The 17,832-nt window shown below is 41.4% G+C and overlaps 1 protein-coding gene across 3 annotated transcripts; it reads left to right on the top strand.

The window, feature by feature from the left end:
• Window positions 1–5,308: 5,308 nt before the first annotated feature.
• Window positions 5,309–17,062, top strand: ACSL5 (acyl-CoA synthetase long chain family member 5). Of its 3 annotated transcripts, none has more exons than XM_009478868.2 (20): window positions 5,309–5,464; window positions 6,032–6,140; window positions 6,802–6,866; window positions 6,945–7,046; window positions 7,379–7,478; window positions 8,690–8,868; window positions 9,573–9,605; window positions 9,828–9,879; window positions 10,297–10,370; window positions 10,834–10,911; window positions 11,871–12,005; window positions 12,487–12,621; window positions 12,695–12,790; window positions 13,346–13,418; window positions 14,318–14,406; window positions 14,485–14,601; window positions 15,051–15,194; window positions 15,779–15,880; window positions 16,266–16,337; window positions 16,781–17,062. In XM_009478868.2, exons 1-20 carry the CDS (start codon window positions 5,309–5,311, stop codon window positions 16,919–16,921), a joined length of 2,052 nt encoding a protein of 683 aa, XP_009477143.1. In that variant the 3' UTR covers window positions 16,922–17,062. The 3 variants fall into 3 exon arrangements, with proteins under 3 accessions (XP_009477143.1, XP_009477144.1, XP_075574150.1); XM_009478869.2 differs by having other exon boundaries at window positions 15,779–15,884; window positions 16,270–16,337; XM_075718035.1 differs by lacking the exon at window positions 16,266–16,337.
• Window positions 17,063–17,832: the final 770 nt, after the last annotated feature.

Below are 17,832 nucleotides of genomic sequence, written 5' to 3'. Positions count from 1 at the left end.
GCAAGAACATGATCCTGTATTATCTAATAGGATAAACAGTAACAGAACCCATTATACTATTTCTTAAACTTTTCAAAACTTCAGAGGGCTAGTTGAACATGTTCTGTCTTTCTGAGTAGGTAGTTTTCAAGGCGAAAACCTGTTATAAGAATATATGAAAGCTTGGCTTTTACATTTATCTGACAGAACTACTTTTATTAACTAAGCAGTGTCAAGGGTGTCATTGTCCTCCTGATGGAGGGACAGTAATATCAGACATAGTAAAACTCTTTCTAAAAAAATGGCCTTTTGATTTAAGCATACCAAAAGCCTGAGTTTAATAGGTTTCATGAGCAAGGCCCAGAAATAGCCTGTAATGTAGTCTGAAACCACAGAGCACTCTACTTCCTGAAAGTAAGTTACTGAGGCCTCGTCCTTTCCTGCCCCCTCGCAGAGCGCTTCTCAGCCAAGATCAAAGGCTACTTCAGCTCTTTGGCTCGCCCTTTCGTAAGAGGTACTCTGAAAGCAAAGCCTAACTGACGTGTATCTTAGCCTTACTGCAAGTTATTGTGGATTTTGCTTTGTGGTTTTTACATGGCTCTGCTCAGCAGTCGTTGCTGAGCTTTTTTGCACTTTAGCTTCTCTCTGGATGCTAAAAGTTAGATGTTCCTAAACCCTGCAGAACACAAGACTTCTTCTTGCTGCAGCTGGAAGAAGATGGGATATAATGCTTCCACAACTGGCACAGTGGCTCACATGTACTGCGTAAGCAAATGTAGAGAGTGAGCTACTGGTGGTTAACCAGTCACCCCAGTGTAGTTGGTTGTACTCTACTCTTCCCGCTTGGAAAGGGTCAATGTTACTTACTAATGCTGATCAACAAGCAAACTGTTTCTTAGGTGAACTTGACACAAAGAATATAATTCTAGAAAACATTCTCCCAGGCAATGTGTGACCGTTGCTTCTGAAATTGTGCAAGCACCAGAGGTTGCTTTGCTGTCTGTAAAGAACTACTGTGATGGAGATGACACTGGTTTCTTTCTTCGTACTTACGTGTTTGGAGGCACAAAGCTCAGTCACTTTCCAGTGGAGAGAATCTCCTGATTTGGAGAGAATAGAGAATAACTGTTTCATTCCTTCTAGCTAGTGAAGGAATTGCTGTAGAGGTTGAGGGGGGAGGGTGGGTTACAGTAGAAATGAGAACATGTATTCCTGAACTCAAGGCTGTAAATGGTATCACTGTAGTCTCTTCTGATAAAAACTAAGCCTTTGCACTCCAGAGCCTAGTGCATCTTATCCCTGACCATTGATCAGGGCAGACAACCTAAGTCCACTGTAACTGTCTAGCATCTTATTGCACAAGAAGGCTAACACGTGGTTTGAGACATCCCATGCATTCTGTATCTTTCCGGTCACTGGGAGGGGAGCCCTTCAAAACTCAGGGGTTTCAAGCACTCCACCCCTGCCCCCTGCATGCTTAAGAAAGCAGCTGGTGCTCAGACTTGCCCTGCAGTGGAAGCTGATGTCCGTCCAAAATGCCCTGTCTTTGTCTCATGCTGCACCGAGTTGAGTTTTCACTCAGTTGATATTGTGTATGCGTAGGGCACTCGGATTTGTGGGTTAAGCTCTGGTTGCAGTTGCTCCATAGGACAGATCTACGTTAGAGGTGTTCTGTTCCCATGGACAGAAAACTGTCAGTACAGACTCCTATCCTCTCTGCTGGCTCTTCTGCTTCGAGGGCAGCAGGATTAAGTGGCTTTTGGAGGTTACCAGTGACTAACTAGCAGTGACTTGGATTTGACAAGTAGTTACAATAGAAGCTCTAAGCATAGTAAACAACTGTCCTAGTGCTGGGAATTGAGACAAATTTGCTGACAGTTTCTTGCCACAGCTTGAATAACACATCCTGTATACTTTCATAGGTGTAACTAAAGCCCATCTGAGGAAACATGGCTGGAAAGTAAAAGCAGAACACTGTCACTATTCTATTCATAAAGTAGGGGAATTGAAAATAGTCTTTTGGATATGAAAAGCATTTTTTAATGTATTGCAAACAAGATCTCGGTATATGTGCTTTTTTGACACAACACTAACTTCTGCAGCTTTAAAGGATGTTAGGTTTTGACTCTCAGTGTACTCTCATTCAGTGCTGTAAGGGCGCTAATGAAGACAGTTACTAAAAAAAAACCCCAAACCTAGAAGCAAATGAGCACAATATTTCCCAGGCTTTAGAGATAAACTCATCAACAGGTCTTTCTTTAAATTAAAAATCTGTTTGGCTTCTAACATAAAATCATCCTTGACTAGCTATAGAGATGCTGGTTAAGTTACACTGGGATTAGACTACCATCTGGTTGCTCTTTCTCTCTATGTGAGAGACTTGTGGAATCAATTCAGAATGTGCAGGCAAGAGCTTTGCTGCATTTAATCATCTTCAGGCTTTTCTCAACTTGATCAGGTGTACTTTCTGGACTTTGAGTTCTCTGCTCCAAGCATCATTGTCCTTCAGGGCCTGATGTTCAGTCTTTGTAGGTGTCTCGGCACAAACTGCCTTGCATGTGAGTGAGTGGGGAGATGAGAATACCCTGATTTTCAGTGGTAAAGATTTTCAGTGACTTACCTACTGCTCCATGGAGTATTTGGGATTAGTGGGTTCTCTGATCCTTACCACAAAAACGTCATTAAGTGTCCTCTGTTAATTTTCTGTCAAATAAGTCCATGTAATAGACAGTAGCTATTTGTGACAACTGCACTGATCTGTCTGATTGGGCAGTGTTAATGCTAAGCAGTGTTACTAAGTTATAGTAGAGGTCTTGGTGCTATAGATGTGATCCCCAGTTCTGTTTATTACCTCTAGCATGATACTCTAAAGGTAACCAATCCTTCCTGGTGTCTAGGAAATTGTCTTTAAAATACTATTAAAATGAGCACATGAGAGCACACTTCAGCCATTAAAACTGGTACAGCTGTACAGGCATGTGGTCTCTTCAGTTGCCTGCATATAGCTCTATTCTCTTACTGCTGATTGAAGAATTTCACGTCCAGGCAAGAGTCATCTGAAATGCACTGAGTGCAAACTCCTTTTGGCCCATCTGGGGTTGGAAAAAGACTGGAAAACAGCCCAAGCTGATTGCTATTAATCAAAATTCAGGGGCGTTGAACATGACTACTCTGGTATTCCTCTAAAAAAGATGTGAGAATAGATGTGCCAAGGTCTAGTTTTGCCAACTTTCAACAAGCTAAGCTTCAAACATACCAATGGTGCAAATGTGATTTGCTCTGTCGCTTGGATCTAGTTGTGGGCTCTGACATAAAGGAATACAGTTTGTATATCCAACTCCTCTTCCTTTTGGAGAGTGGAGATGCCTCTACCAAGCTGCCTCAGTGCTCATGCTATAAAAAAGTGACTTGCTGACGTTAACAGAAGAGGAAGTGGCTGACTCACACCGTAAACCAGATACTGTTTAATCACCTACAGAAAGCTGTTTACTAGCTGCTCCAGTAATGGGTTACAAGGCCAAATGTATAAATCATGAAGAGCAGCTGATTGCCAAACTCACTTTATTAACAGTCTTCAGCCTTCCAGAGCAGTGCTAGAACCTAAACTGTTAAGTGGCTTTGCCCTGAATGTAAACTTGATCAGCAGACCTGGTTTTAGGGGATTTTTTTCTCCAGGCTCAGCTGATAAAGGCCCAAAGGAAGGGTGTGGAGATGGGTGACATGCTGTGCTGCAGAAAGAGCAGGTTTGTGCTTCCCAGGTTTGATATGCCCAGTGACTGGAACTGTCAGTGCAGAGTGCCAAGGGCAGTTCCTGCCTTTCTTGCTGTAGCACAATTTTTTTTGGACTCTCAGTACATGAAACCAAGGTCAGGAGTTTGAAGGGCACATTGTAACTAAGACTTAGAGTAGAAGAGAGGTTTAGGGAGTTGGTACTTTTCAGATATGTAGGTGACATGCTTTGATGACAAGCCCCTGAGGTACTGTTTCTTATCCAGATGCTGAGCGGGCAAAGCATGCCTTCTCTCACCAGAGAACACGGGAGGATTGCTGGTTAACACAGCCACTGGAAAGTGAAAACTAAAAAAACCATAAACCAGATATGGGTGAACTAACTCTGGTCAGTCTGGGTTCAGAGACCCAAATTATGACTTAGGGGCCTGGCTGAATTTATGAACTGTTTGGAAAATACCTTCAACTTTCTTGGAATTATAGTTAAAGGGTAACTGGAGCCCATTGCTCCAGAATGCCTGGTACTCTTGTACAGGGATTTAGTTGCTAGTTGAAATACTATCTACTGACCCGGGTTCCTTTGATTCTGTATGAAGGAATTTGAAAGGGTGTGGTTATTCATCTTGCAAAGTGTGATGTGTCATGTCCTACATAGCTATTTAGACACTAGCAAAGATAAATTGGTGAAATCTGAATTGATTCAGACAAAAAGCAGTCACCTGTGCTAGATTTGTCTTGGCCGTTCAATCTGAAACACACCAGAACATTTTAGAGATTGAAGTACTTGTTTCTGAGGGAGGAGGCTGAGGTAGATGTCTCTGTCTTTTGTAAGAAATCCTGCATTCTCAGTTTTTCCTTCCTTGCCCTTGAAGGAAGAGACTGGAGGATGCAAGCAGCAGAACTGCTTCTGTATTTCCCATTGCACACATTGACTTCCAGGTCACCACTTCCTAGTGGGAAGTAACTTTCACAGTTTTGACTTGTGCTGTATCTCATGCTGAACACACTTCCACAATGTGAAATACTTGTCCAGCATAAACCTTGCTTTCCAGTAAGAGCAGCTGATGATGAAAATACTGCTTGTCCTGCAGACATGTATGCAGGTGTAATGAACATGCAATTTAGCAATACCCCTACTATTTTAGCAATACCCCCTCCTATTGGACAGCTATAATATTGAGGAGTTTTCTTACTTCCACTACTCACACCACTTAACTGTAGGTATTTTTGGTTATACTTAATTTGGGAAATTATATACTGGTTTTCCCCAGGCAGATTTTTACTCTAGAATAGAAAGAATTGACATCTGTTCCTTGTCTGACTTCATCAGGCTTCAGCTTTTTGTGGAGGTGGATGCAACATGGATTAAGATTTATGGGGACAGGTGACTTGAGATTTCTTAAGAAGCTTAAAGCATTGCATAAGCATGCTTCAGTATTGTACCAGGACTCTTTAGGGGCAAACTGCTGAAATGATTTGTAGTATTGCTTAACAAACTACTTAGGTAACCATGGTTCATAGGTAGTGAGTGCTTCTAACTCATGTCTACTAAACCTCCTGTTTGTTTCAGGTTCAACTCTGGCTCCACTGATCCAGCACAATGATCTGGATACTTCAAGTCTTGTTCTCACCGCTCCCAACACCAGCACTGATTAGTCTTATTGCATTTGGAGTTGGCATCTTCCTGTGGGTGATAAGCAGGCCAAAACCTGTTTTGCCTCCTGTTGACTTGAACAAGCAGTCAGTAGGAATTGAGGTAATACTTACTCTGCTTGTGGGTATGGCCTATTCTATTTCTGAGCTTAATCTGAATACTGATCCATTCTGACTCTGGATGTCAGTGGAAACTCTCCTGTCTGATATACACAGCCTTCTCTCCCAGGTGTACAACTCAACAGTATGGTGGGGAGAAGGGAAGTCTTAAGACACTAAGAGTAAGAACCAGCAGCTCTTGCCAACAGGGTTAGGTGGGCTTTTTACCAGATGGTCTTGGCTGTTGCTGACTTTTTTTTTTCTGTGTTTTAAATGCTTTGCATCAGCTTTGAGGCAGGTGCTAGACTTCTTGTAACTAGGCAAGTGGTAGCACTCAATCTTAGTCAAGGTCTCTCTAATAACCTGTAATTGAATATTAATCTAGGCCATCTAGAAAATTCTTCTGCATATGACTGATGACTGGGTAGATCAAAATCAGGAAGGAAAATGAGACTTCCCTAACAATGCAATACTATTGAAATGCTTTAAAGGGGATTGCTGGGAGAATGGCTGAGGAACAAATGACATTGCATCTGTTCTGCACTGTTTCATAACTATGCTCTGTTCCTAGGGAGGAGCTAGAAGAGGTGCACTCTTGACAGATAATAACCTGCTTTCTTATTACTTTGAAGATGGTAAAACCTTGTATGAAGTTTTCCAGAGAGGACTGCATGTTTCTGGTAAGCTTTGCATCTGCTAGTCAGTACTTGTCTATCACAAGTAAATAAAATTATTCCAAAGTCTTTGCCTTGCCTCTTGTCTGTAGTAACAATTTAGGCTAGCAAAAGCTTTCCTAGCCTTCTGTGGGGCGGAGTGACCAGTGACAGTATTTCTCCCCCTCCCCCCCCCCCCCCCCCCAATTTAGAAGTAGTCTTAGTTGGCAGACTGGGCAGGAACAAACATCAGAAGCTTAAGATGGTAGAGTTCAGTGAAGAGTCAGCAGACACTAAGCATCAGAGGGAGTTGGGGAGAAGCACCTCTGCCCTGTCTTATGATGTGGGTGTTAGCGTAAAATTACTGCCTGCTTACAACATATATGAATTTGTGCACATGTGACTTCAGGGGTCCCATGTATGGAAATATATGATAGCTTGCAACACATGGGTTATGAAATGGGAAAATATCACCAGATCTTGGGAGTATTGTTTGTAAGGATAAAGCCAACAGTCTTACAATCTTGGTTTGGGCAGAGTGCTTAACTATGGACGCTGTGCACGTCCATACTCCACGCAGTTAGCTTGATGTCTAGCTGAAAATATTTCCCACTTAAAGTGTTGCATTGAAGTGCTATGTAACTTCAGTACTGAGCTTTACAATTGCTTTTCTGAACTCTTCCATTAGGAAATGGAAGCTGTTTAGGCTACAGAAAACCCAACCAACCTTATCAGTGGCTGACATATAAACAGGTGAGTATCGTACTTGACAGATGATTTAATTTGGGATACTGTCTTGTAACACTAAAGTGGGGGAAAACTATCTTACAGGTTTTGGACAGAGCTCAATACCTGGGATCAGGGCTTCTGCAAAAAGGATGCAAACCATCATCAAACCAGTTTATTGGCATTTTTGCTCAGAATAGGCCAGAGGTAAGCAACAAATTGAATAGTCTTTCCCAGAATATTCTGCCACCTTGGGGAGAGAGGAGGGTCTGTGTTTAAGTAGCTTGAGGCCACATGAGGAACAATCACAACTGGCTTTTCCCTTCCTAGTTCCCTTATTACTGACTGAGCACATACCATGCCAGGCATGTAATACAATGATTTCGAACCCTCACTACCCTAAGAATCTCATGGACATGCTCCTTACACAACCCCCACTACTAATGTGTGGATGGACTAGTCAAGCTTTATGAAATCTGTAGGTAATCCTGTCTTGTGAGCTGCTGGTCTTCCTTAGCTGTACTGTTTTCTCTCTTCAGTGGATCATTTCAGAGTATGCCTGCTACACTTACTCAATGGTTGCTGTTCCACTCTATGACACTCTGGGGCCAGAGGCCATTGTATATATTGTTAACAAAGGTAAATCTTGACTTCCATTATTTCATAATGATTTCTCTAAGAAGCTTTGTTTTGAGAAGGCTGAAGTTCAAGGGAATTTGATGCAAAAATCCAAGTAGCTTTAACCTTACTGCTCTTACACTTTTATAGACACTTAATTTCTGTAAATGAAGCTGCTTTGCAGGGCACATGGTTCAATGCCTAGAATAAGCCAGTGGGCTTCCCAGTGTCTTGAGTGCAGGTCCACTGAAGACCCGCTAGATCCTGTGGACCATCCTGCAATCAGAGTGCTCAACTATTTGCTATTTGAGGGTTTGCAATCTTGAACTCCCAAACAACTGGACAATGCAGACAGGCTTGCATGCAAGTTAAGGCTAGGTGCGTCTCTCTGATTTAAAGTTGTAGGATGTAAAGAGTGGAGGAAGGAGGGGTAAAGATATGCCTAAATCTGTTTAATCTATCTGGTTAGGGCCTGTTGTTCTACAGAAGCAACAACTAGCATGCCATCATGGAAGAAACTGGTGAGGAAGCTTGAATAAATCTTCAAACTTTCTTCACCCAGTCTTAGGGGAGATATGGGGGGAAAACATACCCACTGCTGTCACAATGATCTGGGATCCAACCCATAAACAGGATTTGCCAAGCAAAATCTCTTCAACAGTTATGCTGATGAACCTTGCAAACAGGTCTTGCCTTGGGACTACACAGCTGTCACTTACTAGGCTAACGGGGAACTGGCATGTTCAGGCAAATCCAATTCCTCTGCCAACTTAATGGGAAATGCTTTTGTGATTGCATAAAACTCTCTTGCACATGCAGGGAAGCTGAGGCATTAACTCAAGAATTTTAGCTACCTCTTTCAAACAGGTCTAAATTTCTTTAGAGTTAAGGAAGATGGCTAAACCTAAACAATCAGTGAGGACAATTCTGAGCTTTTATGGCAATTCCAAAGTTTAAATGCATATCTTGACTGTGACTGAAGATATTTGTCTTCAGTTCCTCAGCATTTGCCCTCACTTTGTATATCTAGAATCTTAAGTTTGCCCAGTCAGTTGGCCATGGTAGGAGGAACTTTCTTAGCACTGTAAGCCAGCCACTGAATCCATATGAACAGATGCAAATGGCTTTAGAACAAACCAATGCTATGTTCTAAATGTATGTGCTACTGAGCTGTCACTCACTAGCCTCATGTCTTCTAAACAGACTTCTGAAATGTAATTTATTTTCTGTAGCTGACATAAACATAGTGATCTGTGACAAGCCCCAGAAGGCACAGGTGTTGCTTGAGAACTGTGAGCAAGAAAAGACCCCATGTCTGAAGACTATCATTCTTATGGATCTCTTTGATGAAGAGCTTAAGGACAGAGGAGCTAAAGTGGGAGTTGAAATTCTAGCGCTGCAGGAGGTTGAGGTAGGTGACTAAAGGCTTCTGCTTGATCTTGCTGAGGAATACGTTGCCAGCTAGACATCTGGACCTTCTCTGGCAACAATGACACTTTAATGTAAGGATTATCCAGTTGTCACACTTATACCCGAGATCTTGATGAGCAGTCAATTTGAAACTTGATATATTTAGCCAAATGGACTTGCAGAGTTCAAACCACTTGACTAATGTTGTGTCAATGTGTTGTGGACAGTCAGTATGCATTAAACTGAAGACTTCCTTAGCTTAATTCATGGTGCAGTTGTAACAGGATTTATCAGGCTTCTAAGCTGGCAGTTGAGTCTAATTGAAACTGTAAGTGCAAATTACTGGCTGCTTTGACATCCCAATACTAGGCTTAATCTTCCAGATATGATGCATAAATGTAAAGTATAAGAGATGTGGCCTACATCAAATAAAACGAAGTATCTCCACTCAGGACATTCAAATTCCTTAAGTAGTTCTGATCACTTTCTACACACTGAAATTCATGCTTTCCACAACCCCAGGAGTCAGCTTTTCCAAGCTGTGTGTATTAAATTCAGGAAGACCAACATCTCTCTGAATGAGACAGAGTATCAAGAGACAAAGTAAAAACAAGTGTTGCATTTGAAATGCAATTACCTATTCATCTACTGTTGTTGCATGTCTTTCTGTTGCAATTGTTAAGCTGCATTTTCTCTCTAACACAGGAGCTGGGAAGAAACAACATCAGCAAACCAGTTGTAAGTATCTCTGCGGAACAGTTATAAACTTGCAAAACTAGTCTCTGAAAAGACCTCTTGCCATGCTGCTAGTAGAGGAGGCTGGCAGGATTATTTTTGTATCTTGTCTTGCTGTTTCCAAACAGAATTCCTGGTTCATCCCACTTTAGGAAGAGTATGTAGATACTGATAGGCAACATAATCCTTACTCTGTTGATCTTAATGTGGCTTTTTCCCCTCTAGCCTCCTAAGCCTGAAGATCTTTGCATTGTGTGTTTTACCAGCGGAACCACAGGTAAGAGAATATATGGTGATGCTTCCCTACTAAAACTAGAAGTCAAGTATACTAAGACAAAGCTTCTTGGAGCTGGGAGGAAGAATAGCCAGATTCATGTTGTCTTACCCTATGAAAAATACAGAGTCTTAATGTTAAAGAGATTCGTTGTTTAACTATGTCTGTATTCTGATCCACAGGGGCTAGAGAAACATCTTGTTTCAGCATTCTCTATGCTACTCCTTATTACTCTGCTGTTTCAGTAGACATTTCCTTTATATAATATCCATAGCTGAGGCATATTTGTGATCTCCTAAGACAATGCATGCTATGACTGAGCCTAATACCAAGATAGTTCAAACTGAGCCAAACAAGACACGGGAAACTGACAGCAGAAGCAGTCAGAGCCACAGCTGACTTTGCTCGATCTCTCCAAAGGTAACCCTAAAGGAGCCATGCTGACACATCAAAATGTTGTTGCAAATGCTGCTGCCTTCCTTAGAAGCACAGAGGTAAGCTACTGCTAATGGTGATCTCTAGGCTATGTGACTTGGTCATGAAACTAGCTCTGATGTGGGCATTTTCTGCAAACCATTCATTCCCAGCAAACTTGTGCTTTCTGAAGTGCCCATATTTCAATGGTACAATAGTATTGCAAGAAACTTGGTTTAACCTTGAACACGGGCTTCTACACAGAAGTTGTTCTAGAATGAGTCAGTCCTAAATGCCAAGAGTACTAAACTACCCTATTTCAAGTCTTGCCAAAACATAAAACTAATCTTGATCTAGTATGGCTGAGTGAGAGCTGCAAATTTTGAAGAGGTGATGGATGAGCCTGAGTTGCTTCAGTCATTTCAAGTGTCTATTTCAAAGTATTCAAAGTGATCCAAATTTTATTCACTTTCTACTTAAAGAGTAACTCAAGCAGACACAGGGAGTGCTAACCTACTTCTATTTTTTTTTTTTCCCCTCTAGAATGCAGTTGAGTGTACAACTTCAGATATCACCATATCCTATCTTCCCTTGGCTCACATGTTTGAGAGAGTTGTACAGGTAAGTAGACTGTGTGCATGCTACTAAGCTTCTGTAGAAGTTCTTGGATGTATGAACTAGTTCAGACAGTAACACTTGTTAGAAGCCATACCTAAATGGTCAAGACCACCTACCTAAAATAAAACTTCTGAACTGACTAAATAAAGCCTAGTAACTTCTCCAAGATATGGCTACTATCTTCGTTAAAAGAAGCTTTGTTCTTCAGTCCACCCTCACTGAATCTGTGATTTACTAAGAAATCAGCAAGGGAAATTAACAGCATCAAAACTTTAGTCAAGCGTAGTGAAAGCTAATACATGGAGAGGAAGCAGTTTAAGGCCAGTGGATTTAGTACTCAGAGGTAAACAGTGGTATGTTCTCCACTGTTTACTCTGCTGCGCTGTGTCATCCTGCCTGTCTGTTTCCTAAGCTGAAGTGCTAGTCTTCCAATTAATGCATTTCCTCCAGCATGTTGTTTAAGTAATGCTTCCTACAGTGAATATTAGCAACTTCGTGGCAGGATCTAACTCTTCTACATGTAATGGTCTCCAGAACAGTCTCTTAACCTCAATTTAAAACAGAATATGTGTTGTCCTATTCCTTGTCAAGCTGTTGAATTATTCCGTTGCCTTGTTATTTAAATTTCTAGGTATCTCAAAAGATAACAAAATAGAACAGCTGTTACAAATGTGTTGAAGCTCATATAAATTGTATTGAACCATAATGTGAAACTTTGTTTTGTGGTTCTCATGGACTACAAATCACAGTTGCATGCCTGAACTTAATCTATGCATGGGAGCTTCTGTAAATCCAATTATAGTAAAAGGTATGATAGCCTTCTGTATTGCCTCAAAACCTATTCACACAAGAACTTTCCTACCACTGGGCACTGGAAATCATGCTGCTTTCCACAGACAAATAATTATGGCTAATGAAGCTAAGAACTATCCTTGACTAAGCTTAGTCTGGTCAATTTTTAGACAGTGGTCTACAGCTGTGGCGCGAAAGTAGGTTTCTTCCAAGGAGACATCAAGTTGCTAACAGATGACATGAAAACCTTGAAGCCAACGCTATTTCCAGTTGTACCAAGACTGCTCAATAGAATATATGACAAGGTATGTGAGCAATTTTTAGCTAAATTATCTTCATGTTCATGTATTTAAGCAAGCATGCAAGTTTAAATTAATATTGAATGCATCATAACATCACCACTAGTTAATTAGTCCTTAGCAGGAAGAATTCTTTAAAATCCTTTCTGAGGAGATGGAAAGAGTCCTCTGACCTGGACTATAAGAACAGTGTATCCAGTCATGACTGGGCTGTCTGTTGCTGTTCAGAGACAAAAAGTTTGTTTACTTTTGGAATGCAAATGAAGCAAATGCAAAGCTGGAAGGATCCCTATCCCTCAAAGCTATGGCTGAAGGATGTCAGCAGTAACACTAATTTGTATTGCCACTTGGTTCATCTCCTAGACTGTGGCAGTAGTGAAGACAGACCCTAGAATATCAAAGAAAGATATGGTGCCTCCTAACAAAGCAAGAACTGGAGGTACAGATGTGAGTTAAACCCAAGAGTCACCAGTACTTTTCCCTGCAGATACAAAGTCGTGCAAAGAGCCCAGTGAAACGTTGCCTGTTAAAATTTGCTGTAATGATGAAGATGGCTGAAATAAAACAGGGCATAATTCAAAATGACAGCATTTGGGATCGGCTAATCTTCAAAAAAGTTCAGGTAAGTTATTCCAAGTGTAAGTAAGCTGAGCAATGTAGACTGGAGGATCTGATGGCTTCTGTTTCACTTGTAGGAAACCATGGGTGGAAGAGTGCGTATAATGGTAACAGGGGCAGCCCCTATATCTCCCTCTGTCCTGATATTTCTTAGAGCAGCACTGGGCTGTCAGGTAAGCTTTTTTTTTTTTTTTTCTTAAAGTATGACCTGTTTGATTATGCTCAAATAAGTGACCACTGATACAGCTGTGATCCAGCCCAGCTTGTACCTGAGGAGATTGCTGTCAGTCTTCAGTATTTACAGCCTGCTTGATCCGAGTTAACTGTAACAGGAACAAAATTCTGCAGGGCTGGCTTCAAACTATGCTACCAAAAAACTATCCTGTAGGCTTTGGAAAGAGGAATAGAGCGGCAGAAATAGGAACATGAAGCACTCAAAAGCCAGGCAGCTGCCTCTGAGCTTTGTGGCTTATCCTGACAGTCAGTGAGCTCCCAATGTAGTATGTTTGAGAACAGAGTTCAGAGAATGAGGTGACCAAAGCAAGGTTTGGATAGGTGAACTTGAAACACATCTGGTTACACCAATAAGACAGACCAAGAAGTCTTAAAGGCTAAGATTGTCTGGGCTTCCTTCCTAAGACAAAGACCTGAGCACAGGCATAGTTGAAACTGAGCTCTTTCACACCAAGGACTTGATGTTCAAACAATACTCATCCTTTCTCACACAGATCTTTGAAGCTTATGGCCAGACTGAATGCTCAGCTGGATGCACTTTCTCAATGCCTGGAGATTGGACAACAGGTATGGTAGCTGAGACTTGGAAACTCTCCCACAGCTGTCAACAGAAAGTGGCACTCAAGCTTAGGTGCTGTACTGCTTTTAGTTCAATGGAAGTTAAATCCTGGGCACTTAACCTCAAAGTGATTCTTGGTAGCATCAGTCACCTGTATGCTTAATAGGTACCAAAATTCTTGACTCGGATAGGTAAGGATCTCATGTGTAAAGTGACATAGGTCAGCTTAGACCCTGTCCCAGTGTACAGAAAAGGAGTGCGTGTACAGAGCTGAGAAAACTGGACAAGGACTTCCCAAATGGCTTAAAGAGACTAGCTTTAGCTCACACATAACTTGTTTTACTCAAAGAATTATGACTAAAATATCAGACATGATACTTGACTATTTTCCTGAAGGACTACCTGACCTTGAAGATTTACCTTTCAACCTAGCAAGGATGTTTTTAATATTGGGTACTCTAAATTCAAGCTCAAATCACCATCTTTGAGAACACAGTAACTGCAGAACATGATGAGGTTGAAATGCGAATGAATACCAGGGTCTGTGAGGGAATTCTGCAGAGCCAAGTGTGGTACGTGGTTGGTGTGGTTGATTACATCAATAAATGGCTCTAAGCATTGAGACTTAGCTGCTACTTACCCTGCATTAGCTGTCTGAAAACGGCACTACAGTAACTTTCTTGAACACTTGGTGTTGGGCTCCTTTAAACAGTACTAGTTATTGCTAAAACAGTGAACAAAGAGCCATTTAGTATCTACTATCATTGAAGTCTTTCATATGTAGGGGGCACCCGAGTTTTCCAATCTGTCTTTAAGACCTAGTCTTTCTAGCTTTAGATCAAGTAGGGCCAGCTGCTAGCAGACTCTCCAAAACATAACTGTCCTTGGCTTTTGTTTTTTCTCTTAGGCCATGTTGGAGCCCCTCTGGCTTGTAATATCATAAAACTAGATGATGTGGAAGAAATGAACTACTTCTCTTCTAACAATGAAGGCGAGGTAGGTGCCATCTCCTGTGTGTCAGGAAATACTGAAATATAAGACTTGGTGACTAACAATGTTCTGTGCTTGCTATAGGTCTGCATTAAAGGACCAAATGTGTTCAAGGGTTATCTGAAAGACCCTGAGAAGACAGCAGAAGCAATTGATAAAGATGGCTGGCTCCACACTGGAGACATAGGGAAATGGTTGCCAGTGAGTAATTGCTTAATACAAACAATCCCTTGGATGTGAATTCCTGGCTAGTTTTCAGTAATCTGAAAAGCTGGGTAAGGGAATTCTAGGATAAAAGCCTTACATGGTATTTTGTTATTCACCAAGTAACTCCAGGCAAAACTCCAAAGACCAAGTGGGTTACAAGATCTCAGATAACACCTGCTAGGCCAGTAGCTGAGACTATGTCACTTCCACAGTGAAGAACAGCAAGGTGTCTTGATTTCTGTCAGAGAATACAGGAGCTGTCTCATCATGTCCTGAGATAACTGGAGAAATGAGACAAAGTGCCCCTTCTCTCTGTAGAGAGCAAAGACCAGTTCCAGACTAGCATGTGCCTTTCATACAACAAAACCAAACCCATTATCTTCTGCTTCTTATAGAAGCAAGGCAGATACTTGAAACTAATGGCCTCTACCTTTAACTTTTAGAATGGAACACTGAAGATCATTGATAGGAAGAAGAATATATTTAAACTTGCACAAGGAGAATACATTGCTCCAGAGAAGATAGAAAATGTCTATATCAGAAGTGCTCCTGTAGCCCAGGTCTTTGTACATGGGGAAAGCCTGAGGGTAAGTGATGTTAGGAGTGAGCATCCTGCAAGATTCCTCCCACAATGAGTTCTAGAAGACCAGGGCACAAATGCCTGCATATACAAGAGTCCTTGAGCAAGATCTGTTCCCAAGAGTGCCATGTTTATAGGAATATTCTTTCAGACTTTTTAGGCTGTCTATAGCCTTCCCTCTTGACACCAAAGAAAAGGAGATCTTGGAATGAACTTGCAGGTTGGGTAAACGTAATTACATACTTATATGGGATTTGTACATCAGGCCAGTTCTATATAGTTTCTCCATTCCTTTGCCACAGAGGTGTCACCTATGCTAGCAGAGGCCAGTCTTCAATCTGTTAACCAGCCAAAAGTAATTGCTGGAGTGTTTAGCACACATAATGGACAACCTACTCTCTGAACTGCTGTCAGAACTCAGATAAGTGACTTGAAAGTCCTTGTAGCTACCTTCCAAATTCTGGAAACAGGTGGGGATGTAGATGTGGCTTAGTATAGAGATACTGTCCATGATCAAGCTCACATAGACAATCAAAGTAATTTCAGATGCCTTGTTTTGGTCTAAACATGGCTACTTCCACTTCTTTTCAGTCTTTTCTAATAGGTATAGTGGTTCCTGATCCTGAGACACTTCCAGAATTTGCAGCAAAACTGGGAGTAAAAGGTTCCTATGAAGACGTGTGCAAAAATCCAGTGAGTGGCTTTACCTTCTTAGTGGGTTATAGGTAGAGTTTAATTCTGAAGTCCAATCTTGCATTGCTTTGACTTCACTTTTAGCCACCTTTTTTGTAAATTTAACTGCCTTAATGCTGGGAGAATCATGCAAGCAGCCTTAAAGTAAAAGCTGGAACTAAATATAGATGTCTCATGATGTTTCAGGGGCTATCACTGCTTCTTTTCCAATGAGAAGATAGACACAACCTTGTAGTGGCCTTAATATGGGAAATCTTGAATACTGAAATATGTACATGTATTCTTGCCAACCTCAGTTATAACTGACTGGGCAATGGATATGGTCCTGAGTTGCAATTACAAAATGGAAGCTTTACCCACTCTGTTCTTGCTCTGTTTCTTCTAGGCAGTGAAGAAAGCTATTTTAGAAGACATGGTCAGACTGGGGAAAGAGGCTGGTCTTAAATCCTTTGAACAAGTGAGTATTTCCAAATCCTGCTTGTCACAAGCATCTGTATTGCTAATGCAATGGCTAGGAAGTCTGCATTCCTGTTACTGACTGTGCCAGGATGGGACCTAAGACAGCTGCCCAGGACAACTGATTGAAGTAGGTAGTGAAATGTTGACTGGCTGCCTGTCTCTTGACCAAGAGACAGGCAGCTGTACAGGGCAACAGTAGCAATTGCCATGAGATGGAGTGGAGGTTCACCATAGGCTGCAGGAGCTGTGTTGTAGTTCCAGCCTATTCTCTTGCTGTGTCAGCCAGAAGGAGTTTGACTTGCATCAAAAAACAGTTTAGTTACTGGAGCTCTTGAGACTAAGTGCCTTCTTGCACTGAGCTCAAGCAAGCTGGGAAGAACTGTTGTTTTTCCTCTAAGCAATTATGTAAGTGTAATGTGCTAAATTATTTTCTTTTAATAGGTGAGAGACCTGTACATCCACACAGAGATGTTCTCTGTAGAAAATGGGCTCTTGACACCAACACTGAAGGCAAAGCGAACAGAGCTTGTTAAACTCTTCCAGAAGCAGATTGAGACCCTCTATTCAAGTATACAGGAATAAATGGCTAATTTAAATTAAACTGCATGGAGTATCCAAACAAATCTGTGACACTACATGACCTACGGAGAACACATGCATGAGTGGAGGGGAGCAAGGAGAACTTAAATATATTGTTTCTGGTATCCTGGGAAAAATGACTTGAAGATGGCTGTAGCATAACTGACAACTGGTAGTGTTCCCATCTTGCAGGACAAAGCATCAGCTGTCTAGGCAAAGCCAGAACTTTCATCTTCCTTGGACTGTGAATGAAGCACAAAAACACTCAAGAGCCTCAGCCTTTACAAGGCAGTTGAATGCACTTCTCACTGACAAAAGCAAATCCTGTTTTCCTGCTCCAACTATGAACTCCATTGCTACCTTTTGTGGATTGATCTGCAATCACACTGAACTCTTTCATGCAGTTAAATGTTCCGGGTGGGGGGGAGATAGTTCAAGTGCAGGAAAATAACACTTCAGTTTCCACTCAGGATGCTATAACCTGTCTCAACTCAAGCTGTCCCAAGATGAACTGGAGCTTAACATCTGTTCAGCAACTACAGAAGTGAATTTCCTGTTCCTAGCCCCAGACCACACAGTATAGGTTGTTTTTAATGAAAATGAGTAGTCTGGTATTAACTGGTTTACAAAGTGCATGTGTCTAAAGTAAACATAGTTTATACTCTAGTATGGGAGACACTGGATCAGTTTTTGCACACATTCTCAAATGCAATGGCAGTTGTAAAGCCTTTACACTTAGGAATTTGAGCCTGGTAAGTGGAAAAGTTTAGCTGTCATTCCTGAGCATATAGGATGCAATAAATTATAACTGCACAATCAAACCAAAGCCTGTGTGAGTGACTTGTTTCTCTACTGTAACCACACTGTCGGCTGCAAGGTTTACTGCTGCCTGGTTATAGATAGCTTTCTGCAGC

Source organism: Pelecanus crispus, chromosome 10, assembly GCF_030463565.1.
Source record: "Pelecanus crispus isolate bPelCri1 chromosome 10, bPelCri1.pri, whole genome shotgun sequence".
Classification (NCBI taxonomy): Eukaryota; Metazoa; Chordata; class Aves; order Pelecaniformes; family Pelecanidae; genus Pelecanus; species Pelecanus crispus.
The sequence above is the reverse complement of the archived record's forward strand: the minus strand, read 5'-3'. Positions and strand labels throughout refer to the sequence as shown.

Bases quoted from the DNA above. Each gene is read 5' to 3' on its own strand.
- ACSL5 (XM_009478868.2), top strand. From the start codon at position 5,309: ATGATCTGGATACTTCAAGTCTTGTTCTCACCGCTCCCAACACCAGCA. The intron at 10,912-11,870 runs GTAAGTAGACTG...GTCAATTTTTAG, and splicing joins TGTTTGAGAGAGTTGTACAG to ACAGTGGTCTACAGCTGTGG. The intron at 14,407-14,484 runs GTAGGTGCCATC...TGCTTGCTATAG, and splicing joins CTTCTAACAATGAAGGCGAG to GTCTGCATTAAAGGACCAAA.